Source organism: Raphanus sativus, chromosome 6, assembly GCF_000801105.2.
Source record: "Raphanus sativus cultivar WK10039 chromosome 6, ASM80110v3, whole genome shotgun sequence".
Classification (NCBI taxonomy): Eukaryota; Viridiplantae; Streptophyta; class Magnoliopsida; order Brassicales; family Brassicaceae; genus Raphanus; species Raphanus sativus.
In genome coordinates this window covers 10,180,326-10,197,398 of record NC_079516.1, presented here as the reverse complement: position 1 = coordinate 10,197,398, position 17,073 = coordinate 10,180,326, and the positions used below count along the sequence as shown (strand labels likewise).

The 17,073-nt window shown below is 36.9% G+C and overlaps 4 protein-coding genes, 1 long non-coding RNA gene and 3 other non-coding genes across 8 annotated transcripts; 7 read left to right on the top strand and 1 right to left on the bottom strand.

Annotated features, from left to right (window-relative positions):
* The first annotated feature begins 1,727 nt into the window (after positions 1–1,727).
* Positions 1,728–4,370, top strand: LOC108807086 (uncharacterized). Its single transcript, XM_018579332.2, has 9 exons — positions 1,728–2,169; positions 2,459–2,650; positions 2,753–2,882; positions 2,963–3,043; positions 3,131–3,327; positions 3,405–3,500; positions 3,596–3,689; positions 3,823–4,005; positions 4,101–4,370. Exons 1-9 carry the CDS (start codon positions 2,011–2,013, stop codon positions 4,202–4,204), a joined length of 1,236 nt encoding a protein of 411 aa, XP_018434834.1. The 5' UTR covers positions 1,728–2,010; the 3' UTR covers positions 4,205–4,370.
* A 1,054-nt stretch (positions 4,371–5,424) lies between these two features.
* LOC130497340 (small nucleolar RNA U3) lies at positions 5,425–5,641 on the top strand. The gene has a single exon (XR_008936336.1). It is a non-coding gene; the product is annotated as a small nucleolar RNA U3 (small nucleolar RNA).
* Positions 5,642–7,622: 1,981 nt separating this feature from the next.
* LOC130497336 (small nucleolar RNA U3) lies at positions 7,623–7,839 on the top strand. The gene has a single exon (XR_008936332.1). It is a non-coding gene; the product is annotated as a small nucleolar RNA U3 (small nucleolar RNA).
* Positions 7,840–9,718: 1,879 nt separating this feature from the next.
* On the top strand, positions 9,719–11,049 carry LOC108810489 (uncharacterized). Its single transcript, XM_018582599.2, has one exon. It carries the CDS (start codon positions 9,852–9,854, stop codon positions 10,989–10,991), a length of 1,140 nt encoding a protein of 379 aa, XP_018438101.1. The 5' UTR covers positions 9,719–9,851; the 3' UTR covers positions 10,992–11,049.
* Positions 11,050–11,548: 499 nt separating this feature from the next.
* Positions 11,549–13,263, top strand: LOC108807782 (transcription initiation factor TFIID subunit 11-like). Its single transcript, XM_056988444.1, has one exon. It carries the CDS (start codon positions 11,581–11,583, stop codon positions 12,097–12,099), a length of 519 nt encoding a protein of 172 aa, XP_056844424.1. The 5' UTR covers positions 11,549–11,580; the 3' UTR covers positions 12,100–13,263.
* On the top strand, positions 13,039–13,255 carry LOC130497335 (small nucleolar RNA U3). The gene has a single exon (XR_008936331.1). It is a non-coding gene; the product is annotated as a small nucleolar RNA U3 (small nucleolar RNA).
* Positions 13,264–13,851: 588 nt separating the features above from the next.
* Positions 13,852–16,123, bottom strand: LOC108805722 (inactive leucine-rich repeat receptor-like serine/threonine-protein kinase At1g60630). The gene is made up of 2 exons (XM_018577653.2): positions 14,800–16,123; positions 13,852–14,723 (listed from the first exon to the last, which is right to left on the bottom strand). The coding sequence occupies exons 1-2, from the start codon at positions 16,121–16,123 to the stop codon at positions 14,083–14,085; spliced, it is 1,965 nt and encodes a 654-aa protein (XP_018433155.1). The 3' UTR covers positions 13,852–14,082.
* Positions 16,083–16,827, top strand: LOC108805723 (uncharacterized). Its single transcript, XR_001942438.2, has 2 exons — positions 16,083–16,222; positions 16,517–16,827. It is a non-coding gene; the product is annotated as an uncharacterized LOC108805723 (long non-coding RNA).
* The last annotated feature ends 246 nt before the right edge of the window (positions 16,828–17,073 follow it).

Sequence of the window (17,073 nt, the reverse complement as noted above, 5' to 3'; positions counted from 1 at the left end):
TTATAAATATAAAAATTGATCAATATTAATGACATATTCATATCCAATTACATAAGAACATAAAACTACATATTCATATATGACTTACAACCTGAACCTCTTATAATAATTTAAAATATATGATAAGTCAAGATAAACAATTTTATAAAAATATTGATATTCTTATAAGTGATTTGTAAAGCATATATGAACTTATAAGACGTTAATAGTTATTATAATAATTAATATACAAATATAATGTTTTAAATAAGAATATACAATTATTTTGTCAGAGTCTAGATGAGTATGTTTCAGTTGATGAAAAAAATAATATAAAATTATTATATCGATTTATATAAATTGTTTGTCGTTTGTTATTTTATGTATTTTATAAATATAAAAACTGATCAACATTAATACTCTTTCTATGATTTCAAAAATTAGTTACCATAAATCATTATTTTTAATATTATGTAGTTTATTTGCCAAGTGATATTAATTGGTTATAAACTTACTTTTTCTTTTTAGATCTAATTAAAATAAATAAAAATTAAAAATCGTCAACCAATCAAATTATAAAAAAAAATTAAGAGTTCACCTATGATTGACACATAATCAAAAATCACTTAAGTGATTTTTCAATTAATATATAGTGGGCTATTCAACAAATTATAATTTAATATGATTTTCATTTAAATTATCCAATTTTTTTAAAAAAGGATAAACAGAATTATCCAATCTGATTAAAAAAATTAAACTAATCTTATAAGTTATTCAAATTTAATATTTATGTTGAGTATCAATGCATTAAATTCTATTGTTTAGTTACAAGATGTAAATTTTGGATAAAATCTTCTCTCTAGTAATAATTAAATTATTTTTGTATGATTCTTGTATTCAGATGTCTTCGAAAGAAATCTGATTAGTGTCTAATAATCGTCCCACCAGAGTTAAGCTAGAGAGCTCATCGAAAACATCTAGAGGAACCACATTTTTCACCCTATTTTAATAAGTAGCCGGAAAAACCTAGATAACGAAATTCACAACCGTAAACTCTTTAATACCAGACCACAAGCGCCTGGTGACTGTGACAATTAAAGTTATAACAAAAGGATTCTTTTGAGATAATTATATTAAAAGTTATCAAAAATATTTAGCAGAAAAAGACATAAAACCTGATAAAATTTTACAAATAACTGATAAACATCCAATTGTTTCACGTTATTTAACATTTTAATAATTTCTATCTTTTTGATATATTTTACTCTGACAATGCTTGTGATTTTCAAAATAAAATGTATTTAATGTTCGTCGTGTATAAATGATTTAGTTAAGAATATAATTGTTTAATATTGAAATTATATAAATATTTAACATAATTATAAAATTTATATTTACGACATATATGTGTGTATATATATGTTCAATGATTAACTAATTTGTTACTTAGTACATTCATATCGTGTATTATTAAAAATAATAACTCACCTTAAAATTATGGAAATTAATAACGTAAACTGAATATTTTATATTGGTAAGATAATTTAAGTATGTTGTTCTCATTGAAATTTGTTAATATTTGTTTATTTATTTATACAGTATTTTTAATTTAATGATAAATATAAATCTTAATTAATTAACTAATATAGAGTTTAAAAAAAGTAGAATTATTTCAACAAGAAAAAAAAATGAACACGAGAACCCTCCTTTAGAAGGATTAAACACGTGTCGATAACCCTAGTTAACTTCTTTCCACTGCTTTCTGTCGCTCTTTTGATTCTCATCACACGAACCGCCGTTTTAACCTTCTCGAGTTTCGCTTGCTGTTTTTTTTTCTGTTTCTCACACAACTCCACCAGTTCAGTTCAGAACGGGAAAACAAATAAAGAAGAGCCGAAGGAATCATAAAGAAAAAAAAGAGAGATTGATCAAAACTCAGACTAGGAAACGCATCTAGAAGTCGAAAATTCATCTCCCACTCCTCATCTAAAACCCTAAAACTTCGGAGTTGCCCACTCACTGCAAAGAAAGATGACTACCAAAAAAGAAAAGAGGATAGTGACTGAGGAAGAAAAGACATTCGCCAAGAATTTCAACATAATGGATCTCCCCGACATCCCTACAGGACTTCCTCCGCATCTTCAACTCCAGCGAACTCGTGTCCTCTGTGAAGAAGACGCTCCTATTCATGTACCAACTCCCTTCTCTTTCTCTCTTTACTTTACTTTCAAAAAGCTTTAATTTTTGTGAGTTGGGTCTTATAGTCTTACAAGAATACAAAGTGGGTTTGGTTTCTTTCGTCAAAATTAAAATGATATTGTGTAGTTTTTGTTTAAAAGTTAAGTCTTTTAATCCTTGTGTGTGTGTTCCCTTAGACGGCAAGTGTCATATGTTTGGTCTCTTCTCTTTGCCAAAAAGATATATAAGTAATGATCTTTTTAAAAGGTGAAGTCTTTAATCTTTGTGTGTGTTCTTGTAGACGACGAGTATCGCTTACTCGGGTGCCTATAATGGTGTGGGAGTTGACAACAGTGTAAAACTCGAAAACTTCTCTGATAATTTCAAAGTCGATGTGATCGAACTTTCAAAAGATGGCATGGAATTGACATTCGATATGATCGGTATTGATGCAGCAATCGCCAATGCCTTCAGAAGGATCCTTCTAGCTGAGGTTGGTCTCTCTCAAATTAACCTCTCTGAACCTTTGATGATTCTTTTAGTCTTTTTTGTTTTGTTTTTAAGGTGTTTTTTTTCTATTCTTCTTGATGAAAAGCTTCCTACAATGGCTTTTGAAAAAGTGTTTATAGCAAACAATACATCCATTGTTCAAGATGAAGTTCTTGCTCAGAGGATGGGTCTTGTTCCTATTGCCGCAGACCCCAAGCTCTTCGACTATTTATCTGGTAAGTAGCATTTGATTGATCCAACTCTTTAACCAATTACATATGTTTCTCAGTTTAGTTCTTTATCTATGTGTACATAGAAAACGACCAGCCAAATGAAAAGAACACCATCGTTTTCAAACTCCACGCGAAATGTGCAAAAGGTGAAGGACGTAAGAAAGGTAAAATGTTACATTCTTTGGTATCCTCATTGATAGCTCTATCTCTTCTCTCATGAAGAGTGCTCTGCTGTCTTTCTTTTGTCGCAGTTTTAACAAAGGAACTGATTTGGTTACCAAATGGGAGTGAGTTGGTTAAAGAATCAGGAGATTCAAACTCAAAGCCAAAAACTTATACTTCCTTCAGCCGAAGCCAAAAAGATTCCTTCCCTGAATTTGCTGCTAAGGATAGTAATATCTCTCCGAGCTATCCTGACATATTGATCGCAAAACTCGGCCCTGGTCATGTACTGTTACAAGTCACAACTTTCATATGAACCAAAACACTTGCCTCCTCTCATTTTTTTTTATCTTTATTTTGTAGGAGATTGAGCTGGAGGCTCATGCGGTTAAGGGCATTGGTAAAACACATGCAAAGTGGTCACCAGTAGCGACGGCTTGGTATCGGATGCTTCCTGAGGTGACAAGTTTATATATAACCTCAGAGCTTCAGTCTTGCCTCTCATCCTAGTCTTTCTTGTAATGCTTATTGTTTGGTAATAATATATCTTTTAGGTTATTCTACTAAGGGAAGTTGAGGATGAAGATGCTGAACGACTCGTAAAAGCCTGCCCGCAGAAGGTTTTTGACATTGAAGACATGGGCAATGGTAAAGTAAAAAATCCTTTTTAAAAAATAGGAGAGGATGATGACAGTTGGCTGCAACCAACACTCTCTCTCTCTCTCTCTCTGCTGTTGTCTGTTGGATGATCATAACTGACTTTGAGGAAATGGAAAAACAGGTAGGAAGAGGGCAAGGGTAGCACGGCCACGTGAGTGCACGTTGTGTAGGCAATGCGTGAGGAAAAATTATGGAGAGGATAGAAACAAAGACGAAGAAGAAAAAGAATGGATAGAGAATGTGGGTCGAGAAAAAGAATGGGTAGAGAATGTGGCTCTTCGACGTGTCAAGAACCATTTTATATGTAAGCAAGAATAAAAAAACACATTCGTTTTTGCTCTGGAGTTCATTATATAGAATAACGTAATTGAGTTTTTTTGTGTATTTTTTTTGTTACAGTTAAGATTGAGTCAACTGGATCAATGCCTCCGGATGTTCTCTTCACTGAAGCTGTCAAGATTTTGGAAACTAAATGTGAACGTGTTATCGCTACTCTCTCCTGAAAAGGATATTTTTATTGGTTTTGTACTTTAGTTCTCTACTGGCATGGTCCCGATTTAGTTCAATTATGGGTTTTGTATCAAATCTTCTCTTTGATTTTCAATACTAAGGACATTGAGATGTTCATGTTGCATAAGTTCGTTTTGAGTTCAAATTGAAATTCAGTCACCTTGATTCTATATAGGTTCACCAAACTGAAACTTTGTTTTGGGTTAGTATGGTTTTCTACGAGCTTATGTAGAATCTAACCTATAAATTCAAAATGATATAAATTTCTTGCTCCATTTTCGAGTAACCGGTTTTGGTTATAGTTTGGAAAAGAATTACATTGCTTCCAGTAGCAGCTCCAGTTTCTAAGGAATTGGTATTGACTTGTTACTGACGAAAAAGAAACTAAAAACTAATTACAGAGCATGTAAAGCTTGATACACGTTCTTATTTTTTGGGGTATACTCAAATGTGTTATAAATTTTGTATGAGAGGCTGCTTATTGCAAATTTTCTTTTGATTATGGAAATTAAATAGTTATTTGATTTTGTCATTTAGGTGAAAAATGCAATTTTGGATGATGTGAAATATTCAACCTGCATCACAGAGATTTTGTCTTCTAGAGAGTTTTTATCTCTGGCAACAAACGTCCAGGAAACTATAAGAATAAAAGATAAACCAGTAATGTACCTTGTGGGTTGTGAAGTAACCAGTTCGGAAGATGCTATTAAAAGAACTTTTTTAGAGGCAATCTCTTAGGACTTGGTGTGTACCCATATCAGTTTTGGGTTCGATTTTCTCTGGGAACTAAATTATCATCACTTGGCCAGTCTGCGCTTGGACTTTGGTCCAAATAGTTTACATGGTGGATCGTAACATATGATCGGTTCATTCCCTGGCATTAGTCGGAAGGTATTCCAAACTTGGGTTAGGCAGTGTGGTAGTCAGTCCACTCTGTAGCACTAAGTGCGTTCCTCCCGAGACCGACCGGATCAGCCGATATGGTTTATCAAAAAAATAAAAAAAAAAGAACTTTTTTAGACTATTGAAAGAACAATCTCATGTAATACATTGAGCTAAACTAAACGACAGCGTATGTGGCATTAATGTGTTGAGTTTTTAAATACGGCAGAGTATTGGATATGCCGTATGCGAACTTATTTATTTCCTCCCATACCGCTTGTCTACAAAGAAGCCATACTGTTTATATATCGCAGAGAAGAAGGTATATGTCACGACCTTACTTGAACAGGATCTGTTCTATAGGCTCATACCCCTGTATCCTTGATTTCTAAGGAGACATGCCCCTAAACCTGGTTGATGAATCAAGGCCGTGCGATCTGAGTGTGATTAACGGCCACGATTGTCCTCGGACTATCCGCACTGTAGAGGATCGCTATCCGGCTTGGTCTTGACCTCTCCGGAGTGGTCACACGGTTGTCTGACAGGCTTCCTTTTTTTGTTCTTATGACTCTCGCTCAACCCAGCTGGAAGAAAAGTAGAAAACCCCTTGATGTTCATGTTCTGCCTAAATCACTGGTTCTTGTTACTTCTAAGAAATATTGCCTCTTCTTCGGAAATAGTGGTGTGTGGATGCAAAAAGCAGTACCACACTGTATAGACATTGATCACACAAACCCTCAAGCGTCGGTTCATTGTCAGAGAGTTTAATGTGATTCCAAGAATCCGTTGTCCTTTTGGACATTCTTCAGTGCAACTGCAGGATTACGTGCTAGGCGCAGAAGTAAGCTTCTGTTCACAGCCTTCATTCTAGTTTTATGTTTATTTCTGGATTCAGAGATGTGTAAGAGTATTGTTTTACAATCATAATGGTTTATGTTGGAAGAGTCTTATGTTAGAACGTCTGAACCTTTATGAATATTAAGCTAACTTGTTTCCACTTTAGAGTGTAATAATATATACATGCACCTTGAATCCAATAGAATATATATAGTTCATTTCTTCTTATAAGTTTTGGTGTGGAACCAGCTGTTATTTTGTTATGGCAGAAAATTTGAATTTTCTTTGTAAAACCGTAAAATCAAATTTTTATGCCAAAACCCAAAAACTTGTAGTTTCTGGTAAAATCGTAAAATCAGTTTATAACTAAACCTCAAAAATTGTGTGTTTCCGATAAAATTATCAAATCGAGTTTTTCAACTAAAATTGTAATCAGAATTACTAAATCAGGTTCCTTGCCAAAATCATATAATAGTTTTTGCTAAAACCATTAACTAATGTATTTATCCAAAGCTGTGAAGTTCAATTTTTTCAACAAAATAATAAATTTTTATGTTTTCATCAAATTACAAAATTGGATTTTCCGGTTAAAAATACAAAACCTGAGTTTCTTTTCAAAATCACAAAATATTGTTTTTGCCAAAACCGCAAATTTGTTTTTTTCTTTTCATTAATTAAATATTATAAAATTTAAATATTTACTTAATTTTTTAAATTTGAAATTTATTCAAATTTAATAATTTTTTGGTTATAAATGCATTTTTAAACATATTATTCAAATAGAATAATTAATTATTTATTAATGATATAGATCATGTGCTTTTTAATATTTTTAATTAACTAATAGCAATCAAAAACAAACAATTTATCATATTTAATATTGTATTTAAATGTAAATACTAACCACCAAAAGAACATGTTTGGATTTAACTTTTAAATCTTGTATACATCAACATAGCCTAAGTTGAATCATTGTTTTTCAACACCTTCACTCCACTTAAATCAAAAGTTGAATCATTATTTTTCAACACCTTCACTCCACTTAAATCAAAAGTTGAATCATTGTTTTAAGTTTTAACACTCTCGTTGCATATAGTGTTAGTATAAATAGTTAAATACCAATGGTTTTCATCGGTTCGTTTGGGTTTAAACTGAAATTCAATCATCTAAAATTATAATAGCTTCACCAACTTCGAAATTTGTTTCGGTTAATTGTTTTTCTACGAATCTTGCGTAGAATTGAACCGAAAAAATAAAAATGGTATCAATTTCTTCTCCATTATCATCGTTTTCTTTCTGAAATTTTTAACGTTGGCTAAAAAGAACCGACTGACCGAGCATGAGTAACCGGGTTTTGTACCGGTTTTGGTTTAATTTTGGGAGTAATAATCTGTCTTCTTCCAGTAACAGCCCTAATCAGTTTCGAAGGAATCGGTAGATGAAATCAAAAACTGTACCTTTCCGATCAAACACACCATTTAACAAACCAAATCCAAAAGAGTTTTAAGGAAATGCGTTCTGATTGAGAGAAAGAAACCTTTTGGTTTCAGTTATTCAGTTCTTTGTGATTAAACTAGACGACGACGTATGATGCTTTGAGCTTTGTATATCTGAAGTTGTTTATTCGTCCCATATCGGAAACACAGAAAGAAGTCGTTCTGTTTATATAGCGAAGAGAAGAAGGAAGTGGTCACGACCTTACTTGAACAGGATCTGTTCTATAGGCTCGTACCTCTGTATCCTTGATTTCTAAGGAGACAGGCCCCTTTACCTGGTTGATGATTCATGCCCGTGCGATCTGAGTGTGATTAACGGCCACGATTGTCCTCGGACTATCCGCACTGTAGAGGATCGCTATCCGGCTTGGTCTTGACCTCTCCGGAGTGGTCGCACGGTTGTCTGACAGGCTTCTCTTTTTTCCGCCTCCCACTTTTAAGCCGTTCACCGTTCCAAATTCTATTTTCAAGGTGTGATGTTTCATATTTATCTTCAGTCCCATGCCACAATCTCAATTCGAAATATTGATTAGTTTTGTTAAGTAGATGTCGAAATTTAAGGACTGCTTATGAATCATGGAAGCACGGATGTTTGTTACTACAGTTTTGAGCTGCCTGAACCTCTCTACGATGATTTGTGTTGTGATGTGAAATCCATGTCTAAGAGATGGGCCAATGAAGGCTAGTTAGTGACACACTGCGTACTAGTTTGGCCGTTTGGTGCTTAATTAAGTTCCTGCAAATAATTGAGCTGTAGCTCTAAAGCTGAGACAAGAACGTGTTTGGAGTTTTAAGAGCTGTTTGGTTCGGACTGGCTCAGACCTTGACGTGTTGATTTGTTTGCAGATAAGGCTCTCATTGGTTTTCGTTCGGTTTCTTGTAGAAAGAGAAAGATTCAAGCTTTGATTGACCATAATGTTGTAATTTTGGGCAAAGGCACAAAAGCTACAGTTTTGCCTATGCCATTGTGCTGTGTCATCACAACATACTTTTAATCATATCCTTCATCACGGAGCAATAAATTCAGAAACCAAAAAGAGTGCTATTTAGAAAAAGAGCTTTACAGACTATATCAAGAATCAAGAGTCAAAATAAGCAAAAACAATGGAGAAACACACAGCAACTTGAACATATGATCCTCCCTTTGTAACATCTCATCAATCTTCAAGACCGTATCACAGACGAACGATTACTGATGTACAATGAGAAGAAAGCTCCTGTCATGATGAATCCTGCAATGTATTGGTGATGGGTATATAACGCAGCTTGAGTCGTAAAATCTTGCGCTATGAACGCATAAGCAGGTAAAGAGTACATGTGTTGAGCTACCAAGGAAGTAATAACTCCTAAGGAGGCTAGAGCAAGGCCTAATTGAAAATGAATCGAATTATTGATTGTGTCATAAAGACCCTTATGCCCACGCCCCAATCGTCCTCCCGGAGGAATATGTGCTTCTAAAAGCTACAGTTTTGCCTATGCCATTGTGCTGTGTCATCACAACATACTTTTAATCATATCCTTCATCACGGAGCAATAAATTCAGAAACCAAAAAGAGTGCTATTTAGAAAAAGAGCTTTACAGACTATATCAAGAATCAAGAGTCAAAATAAGCAAAAACAATGGAGAAACACACAGCAACTTGAACATATGATCCTCCCTTTGTAACATCTCATCAATCTTCAAGACCGTATCACAGACGAACGATTACTGATGTACAATGAGAAGAAACTGTTGCTTCAGAGGATCGATGAATCAAGACAAACATCTGGTTGGGTAATGTAGAGATGAATTAGTATTAGTAAAAAATAGACTTATGGTAAAACCCATGGATGTGAATCAGGTTACAGAATCATGAATCGTGATAAAACTGATAAAATCAGAGGAGACTGGAAAAAAACAAAAAGTATGAAACCTTAGATATACAACAAAAAAAAGTGATTTGCAAGATTAGGCTTATTTTTGAAACTGAAATTAGGTTTATCTTATCTCTACAAATCATCAATCAATCATCATTCCCACGTTCTGCAAAACAAATGTAATATGGCCTCATGATTGATCACATTGGATTGTGTTTTTTTTTTTGGATTTAAAGATTATGTTGCATTAACTTGTTACTGACGAAAAAGTACGAGAATTTGCCAGTATTAGACATACACTAAGTGAAGTGACATTTATTCTTGAATAAAAAATTAAGTTTCAGATAAACAAAAAGAAAGACATAAACGGTAACAACTAACTTATAAAGCCCCTCTAATATCACATCTCTTCCGCGTCTTCATCTTCTTCTTCTTCGCTTGACCCCCAAGAAGAACAAACTCTTCTTCTTTGCTTCTCTCTAAATATCTCTGATAGTCATTTCATCACTGCAAATCTTCTTCTTCTCATCCCATCAATCCAGTTTTCATACTTTATTAAGAAGAAGACATGGAAGATCACTCTGTAACATCTCAAGAAGACGTGGAAGATCACTCTATAACATCTCAAGAAGACCTGGAAGATCACTCTATAATATCTCAAGAAGGCATGGAAGATTACTCTGTGTTTTCTCAAGAAGACGAGATCATAATCACGTACTATCTGAAGATGATGATTAACAACCGCAAATCCTGGCCTAGCCACTTCCTCCGAGACGAAGAGGCAAACGTGTACAACCTGAATCCATGGAGTCTCTTCAATACTCACAACCCTAACCACTTCTTGTTTGTCAAACGCCGAACAGAGGCTTGTGGTAAGACCGATGGAAGTGACTCTGGTTGCTGGAGGATCATGGCCCGTGATAAACTTATCAAGACCGAAGAGACCGGGAGGATTCTAGGGTTCAAGAAGATTCTCAAGTTCTGTGAAAAGGATAAGAAACGATCTGAACAAGAAGAGGAAGAGAGAGTTTGGGTGATGGAAGAGTACAAGCTCGTCGATAAATGGAAGCATGACCAAGTGATTTGCAAAATTAGGCTTTTGCTACAAGCTGAGGTTAGTTCCTTGCTCGCCAAGCATCTCTCGTTTCTGCCTAAATGGATTATACCCTTTTCTCGTGAGAACTTCATGCCGAGGAGGGATCTCTGCGCACCGAATATACCAACGGATGAGATCGTCTCGTATTATCTGAAGATGTGTGTGGATAAGGGAAACGACTGGCCTAGCCATTTTCTCCAAAGCGAACAAGTGTACGGTGTAGCGCCGTGGATGATTGTGGATGCTGATCAGAGCTCTGCCGAGCTGCAAGAGGGGCTTTACTTCTTCGTTAACCGCACAGAGAAATCTGGTAGAACAGACGGATGCGATGTGGGCTGCTGGAGGATCATGAGGAGTGACAGAGTGATCATTTCGAAAAGAAACAAGGTTCTTGGTTTCAAGAGGGTGTTCAAGTTCTGTGTGAAGGAGAAAGCAGAACCGGTTTACAAATTTTGGGGAGATGAGAAGAAGTATAAAGTGAATGAGTGTAAGGTGACATGGGTAATGGATGAGTATAGGCTGGCTAAGAAGAAGGATCAAGAAGGTAAAGTGATTTGCAGGATTAGCCTTCTCTTCCCATTACCACTAGAGCTTCATGTTCGATATTTCTAGGTGGAACTTTACTCTCGAAATTTGAAGATTCCAACTGTATTTCTCATCTAGATTTCTTACGCAGATTCCTACCTCAGATTCTGTTTCTACTTCGTTTTTTTTTTATCTTTTAAACTCTATAGAACTGGTGATGACTGATTAGTTTCTGTGTATAGTCTCTTAATCTTGTCTATGGGAAGCACACATTGTCCCACGTTTACGTTTTCTCTGCGAGAATCTCTCTTTTCTTTTGTGTATAATTTATCTTAGAAATTAATACATTGTTGTTGCAATTAAAAAGATAGGCCAGCCTTATAGAAAAGGATATAGAAACAGAGCAGAGCTCTCTGCACCTTCTTGGCTTAGAGCAGTTTAGTCCAAAGAGAGGTACTTTGTTCGATAAGAGGATGCTCTGTTTCTGATAGTTTGATCGATAGCTTTGAACATTAGGGTTTCAGTTGTATGATGAGTTTGAGAAGTGAAGTCTATTGTTTGGTGAACAAGAAATGAGAATATATAAGTTGTCCCACATCGGAAAGACAACTTCTTTTACAAAGCCAAACATGAGTATAAAGGGGTCCCATATATTAATGAATAAATATTTTTTTTAATGAAGCGTTACAAAAATCCTTTTGAAACGGCTATTGAAGAGGAGCAGGATGAATCTCCTCCAGAGTCCCCTGTTTGTGACGGTGGCAGAAGTGGAGATGGTAACGACGATGTTGGCCTTCCTCGGCAGGTGAAGAAACTTAAAACCTCTGAGGATACGGAAGTTAATGATCGTGAGAAGAAGGTAGTGAAGATGCATGCTCTTATATCGCAGTTCACAGAGGAACAAATGAGCAGATATGAATGTTTCAGGAGATCTACTCTTCACAAATCAAGCATGAAGAAATTATTAGAGACAATCATAGGGATTAAGAATATGAACAACGACGACCCTAGGCTTTCCGTTGTTAGTGGTATAGCAAAAATGTTTGTTGGTGAGCTGGTGGAAACAGCTCGACTGATTATGGTGAAAAGGAACGAGTCAGGACACATCAAGCCTTGCCATATCCGAGAGTCCTACCGTAGGCTCAAGCTACAAGGTAAAGTGCCTCAAAGGACAGTTCCCCGCCTTTTCCGATAAGTCGGAGAGACAATCATTGTATCTTCAAAGCCAAACCCATAGCATATGAATTGTTTTGTTTTTTTGTTTTGCTTTGTAAATGTGCTGGTACTATTCAGATAAACAAGACAGATAGATCGGATAGGGAACACATGCAAAACAGACAATAGATAAAAGTCTGCGCTTTAAAGTCGTGAATGATTTTACGTACATGTACGTCTTTGCTCAATTCACAAATCATTCACAAACCGCACTGTCAAGTTTTGTCGTTTTTGTGTGTTTCTATGTACAAATCAATGAATCATGATTCAGATTCGCAGTTGTCTCCTAAATACCATTTACTGTAATGATCCAGAGACAGATGAAGTAATAAAGAACAAGCATGGTTGGTGGGAGCTGGAGAATCATCACTTACTCCCATAGATTTCTACATGTTAGGAGTCTTCAAATAAATCTGGTAGTCCCATTGTTTTGCGTCAATTCAAAACAAATAAAAGTCTAATAGAAACCCATAAAAACAATTTAACAAAAGTTTCACAATCCTAAAAGTCCATTACTCAACATTTCACAATATATCAAGTGCTTCAGCAAATTCTCTGTTACATTCAAAAAATTTGAAAACATTACCTGAGTAAGAAATTGGATCTTCCGAACCCAGAATCTCGTAGAGCCACTGAGACCTTACACCACAACCGAAGAGACTTCCAAGAAAACGCTATTCGAAAAGGTTTTACGCAAAATGAGATTCTGATTTTAAAAAGAAAATAAACCTTTGTTTTCACAGTTTCTTCATCAGACATGACTCATGAGATAACTAAACGACCGCGTATCAGAGTCATTAGTGTGTTGAGCTTTGAAACGGCGGCGTATTGGGCGTTTGAAGTTATATATTTTCGCCCACATCGGAAACACAGAGAAGTGCCGTTCTGTTTATATAGCGAAGAGAAGAAGACAGAGGTCACGACCTTACTTGAACAGGATCTGTTCTATAGGCTCGTACCTCTGTATCCTTGATTTCTAAGGAGACAGGCCCCTTAACCTGGTTGATGAATCATGCCCGTGCGATCTGAGTGTGATTAACGGCTAGGATTGTCCTCGGACTCTCCGCGCTGTAGAGGATCGCTATCCGGCTCGGTCTTGACCTTTCCGGAGTGGTCGCACGGTTGTCTGACAGGCTTCCTTTTTTTTTCCGCCTCCCACTTTTCTTTTTTTTTTTTCAATTCTAACCCATAACTTTGTTAAAACAGAAAAATCTCATTGTTTTTCCTCGCAATTTTAGCCGTTCATCGTTCCAATCTCTACATGTGTCTTCTTCTTCTCAAGGTGTGATGTTTCATATTTATCTTCAGTCCCATACCAAAATCTCAATTCGAAATATTGATTAGTTTTGTTAAGTAAATGTCAAAATTTAAGGATTGCTTATGAATCATGGAAGCAGGGATGTTTGTTACTACAGTTTTGAGCTGTCTGAACCTCTCTACGATGATTTCCTTATAGAACCGCAGCTTTAATCTCTTTTGCATTTAACAAGAAAGCAAATGAAACTGTGGTTGACTATAGTGTTATATTTTTGTGGGAAAGAAAGTTAACAGTGGTTGTACTTGTATTATAAAATGTGACTCTTAGAATCTTTTGGCAGATAGATCCTTTTGGACATTTTTGCAGTTCACTAAGCTCCATTCTAGTATTATTTTCCGTTTCTGGATCTAGAGCTTTGAAGGTTCAATGTTGGAAGAGTCTAATGTTGCAACTTCTGAGCATATAAAGCTACACTGTTTCCACTTTAAAGTGTAATACATGCATTTTAAATCCAATATACATATACTTCCATTTCTTCTGGTATGACACCAACTGTTTTTTGTAAGCAGGAATAAGACTGAAGCAGATTTGGCATTTCATCTTCCGAGTCACTGATTTTAATCAAAATGGCGTCAACAAATCCTTGCAGTATGAACCGAACCCCTAGTGCTACTTTCAATGGAGAGAAGGCACAAAAAACTTGCTTCATATGCTCATATGATCCTCCCTTGGCAAACTCTGAACTGTATCTGACCATCTCCCTGGTGAATGATCACTGCTGTAAGACGACAACACTGCTGCCTCCGCTCTTGCATCCTTCACCATCTTCAACACCTCTCTCATCACAGGCCGCTTTTCAGGCTGAACAGCCACACAAGTCGTCGCAATCCTCAAAAGAGCTTCAAGTTTCTCCTCACAAGAATTCAGTTCTTCCCCTGATTCAGTCTCTGCCTCTCTCACCGCACGCACCCATCTGGAGATATCAGACCCGTGTTCGTGGAACGAAGTTTTACCTGTTAGAAGCTCTACAAGGAGGACCCCAAAGCTGTAGACGTCAGAGGGTTGCGTTGACGCCTTGCGTGAGTCTCTGCACTCTGGAGCTTTGTAGAAGAGAGAGGCTGCGGTTGTGTCTTCAACTGAGTCTGGAGGATCACGGAGATCTCTCAGACCGTAGTCCGTGAGGCAGGACTCGAAGTCAGGACCTAACAAAACATTGGATGATTTCAAGTTGCCATGAGCTAAGTTTGGATTCTGATGAATGTAGACAAGACCCATCGCCAAATCTTCAGCTATTTTCAGACATGATGTCCAGTGAAGAGGCTTCCCACTCCCTGAAACTCTACTTCCTACAGACAAGACACAAATGAATGAGAGAGAGAGAGAAACAGAACAGATGAAGTGTGTGTGTGGAAAACAACATACCGTGGATAAGAGAGAAGAGACTTCCATTGGGGAAGTAATCGTAGACGAGCAAGCATTCTTCTTTGGCTTGGAAGTAGGCTCTGAGAGGCACCAAGTTAGGGTGCTTGAGCCTGCCGAGGATCTCAACGTGTCTCTTGAACTCCTCCGTTCGAGTAAACCCTCCTGCGTCCTTTAGCCTCTTCACAGTGACTATGAAACCAGACTCCATCACCGCCTTGTAAGTGCTCCCTAACGTCCCTCTTCCCAACGTTTCAGCTGAAGCTTTGAGTAAATCATCCATCGTGTATCTCACCGCTGTGATGTCAGCAGACTCACCTCTCCCCAAGAAAACCAGAGTCCCCACCGATGATCCTTCTTCGCTTTCTCCCTCCTCCCATGAGAACCTTTTGTTTCTCCTTTCACTGGTAGTAGTGGTGGTGCCTCCTTCTGTTGCTCTCTCTGACTCTGCCGCTGCTTTGTTTCTCCACTCTTCTCTCTTGGATTTGGTTCTTCGTAGAAGAAGCAACGTCAGGAGAAGTATTACAATACCGCCACCGATGCTTCCGACAGTGATTCCAATGAGCTTTGTTTTGGTCTTTGTTTTGGCTATAGGGATGGCTGGAATTGCCGACGGTTTGGAAGAGACTCCACCTGTGACATTCTTGCATGAGTCTTGAACCTGATCTCCGCATAGAGCTATGTTTCCTTTAAAACAAGACTCATTGAACTGTTTCAGGGCTTGTGTCAGTGGGATAGGGCCAGAGAGCTGGTTATTAGAGACGTTAAGGAATCTCAGAGTTGTTTGGTTGAGAGGAGGAACAGAGCCTGAGAAGAGATTGTCCTGGAGGTGAAGCGTGTAGAGGTGTGAGAGATGGAGCAGCGAGCTAGGGATCTGTCCGGAAAGCCTGTTTCCGGCAAGGACGATGGTTTTGAGTCGGTGGAGAGACGTCAGAGATTCAGGGAACTCTCCGGAGAAGTTGTTGTCGTTGAGGAAGAGAGATCTGAGGTTTACCAGACCAGAGAGGTTAGGGACTGAGGCAGAGAGAGAGTTTCCTTTGAAACTGAGGACTCTAAGTTGGTCTAACTGGTTCAAGCTCTTCTCGTGGAGTGAGCCAGTGAGGTTTATGTTCTCAAGAACGAGCTTTGAGACTCTTGTTCCGTTAATGCATTCTTTAACACCTTCCCAGTTGCAGAGATCTGTTCCTCGCCATGGTATGGAGTTTGATGGATCAATGGATGATTTCAAAATCATTAGAGCTTCAACGTCGCTTGACCTCACCGGTGAAACCAAGTAGAAAATAACTAAAAAGAACATAAAACAAAAAGAAGAAGAAGAGGAGACCATGATCGAATCAAACCGAATACGAAGAAAGCTTGCAACTCAGGAATAGTAATGGCATATGTATTATCCAAGTTGTTGGATGGTCACGGACAATTACAACAGGTAAGCTGTCACGTGAAGCCAATGCTTCTTTGAGCTGTTTGTAGCAGTAGAGAAGTTATTCAAATCTCACTTCTTTCTTCACTCTGCCTTTTCTTTTACAATCCGTTCGTGAATATTATTATTATTATTATGAGATCTGCATATATGACATCTACATGCACTTACAAATGTACATCATTCAAGAATGGTTTATAGTGGAGACCAAGGAATAAAATAATAGAAGAAAATAGTAAAGTTTCTTGTCTTTTTATCGGTCTCGAGTGTTTTTAAACTTTGAACTTTCTACATATTCAGGCAAGTTGGGAGACAAAATGCTGACTGCTGACTAGGGGAAGAGAAAATGACACAAAGTCTGGAGTAAAAGCAGAGGAAAAGAAAATAAACTAAAATGGTAATATTCTAGTAAAAACATAGAGTTGTGCTGTGTGTTCAGTTTAAGTAATCTGATTTTTGTATTCTTGCTTCATGCAATTATTGAGTTATGTTTCCTAACCTCCATGTGTGTTATTATATGTTTAAACTATCACATGGCTACAAACTCCAGTCTGTTAAATGTATGTTTGGATTTACATATTCTTTGGCTATATATATATTGTACGTCAGTAGTTTCCTCCTCCATTATTCCTAACTTTAGAAATGGGGTTAGATTCCATGTAATGGTTCTCATGCCACAACAACAGAGCATTGTCATTGAAAAGCAGCAATTGCTGGTTCTGCATTGGAAGGTTTCAGTCAAAAGTTCATGGAATCACGAGATGAAGCAGATTTTGATGCTGCATGATTGCTTGGGACTTGTTTAGACTACCTGACCTAACCTTGTAAGAGAAAGAGAGGTTCAAAAGAACATAAAA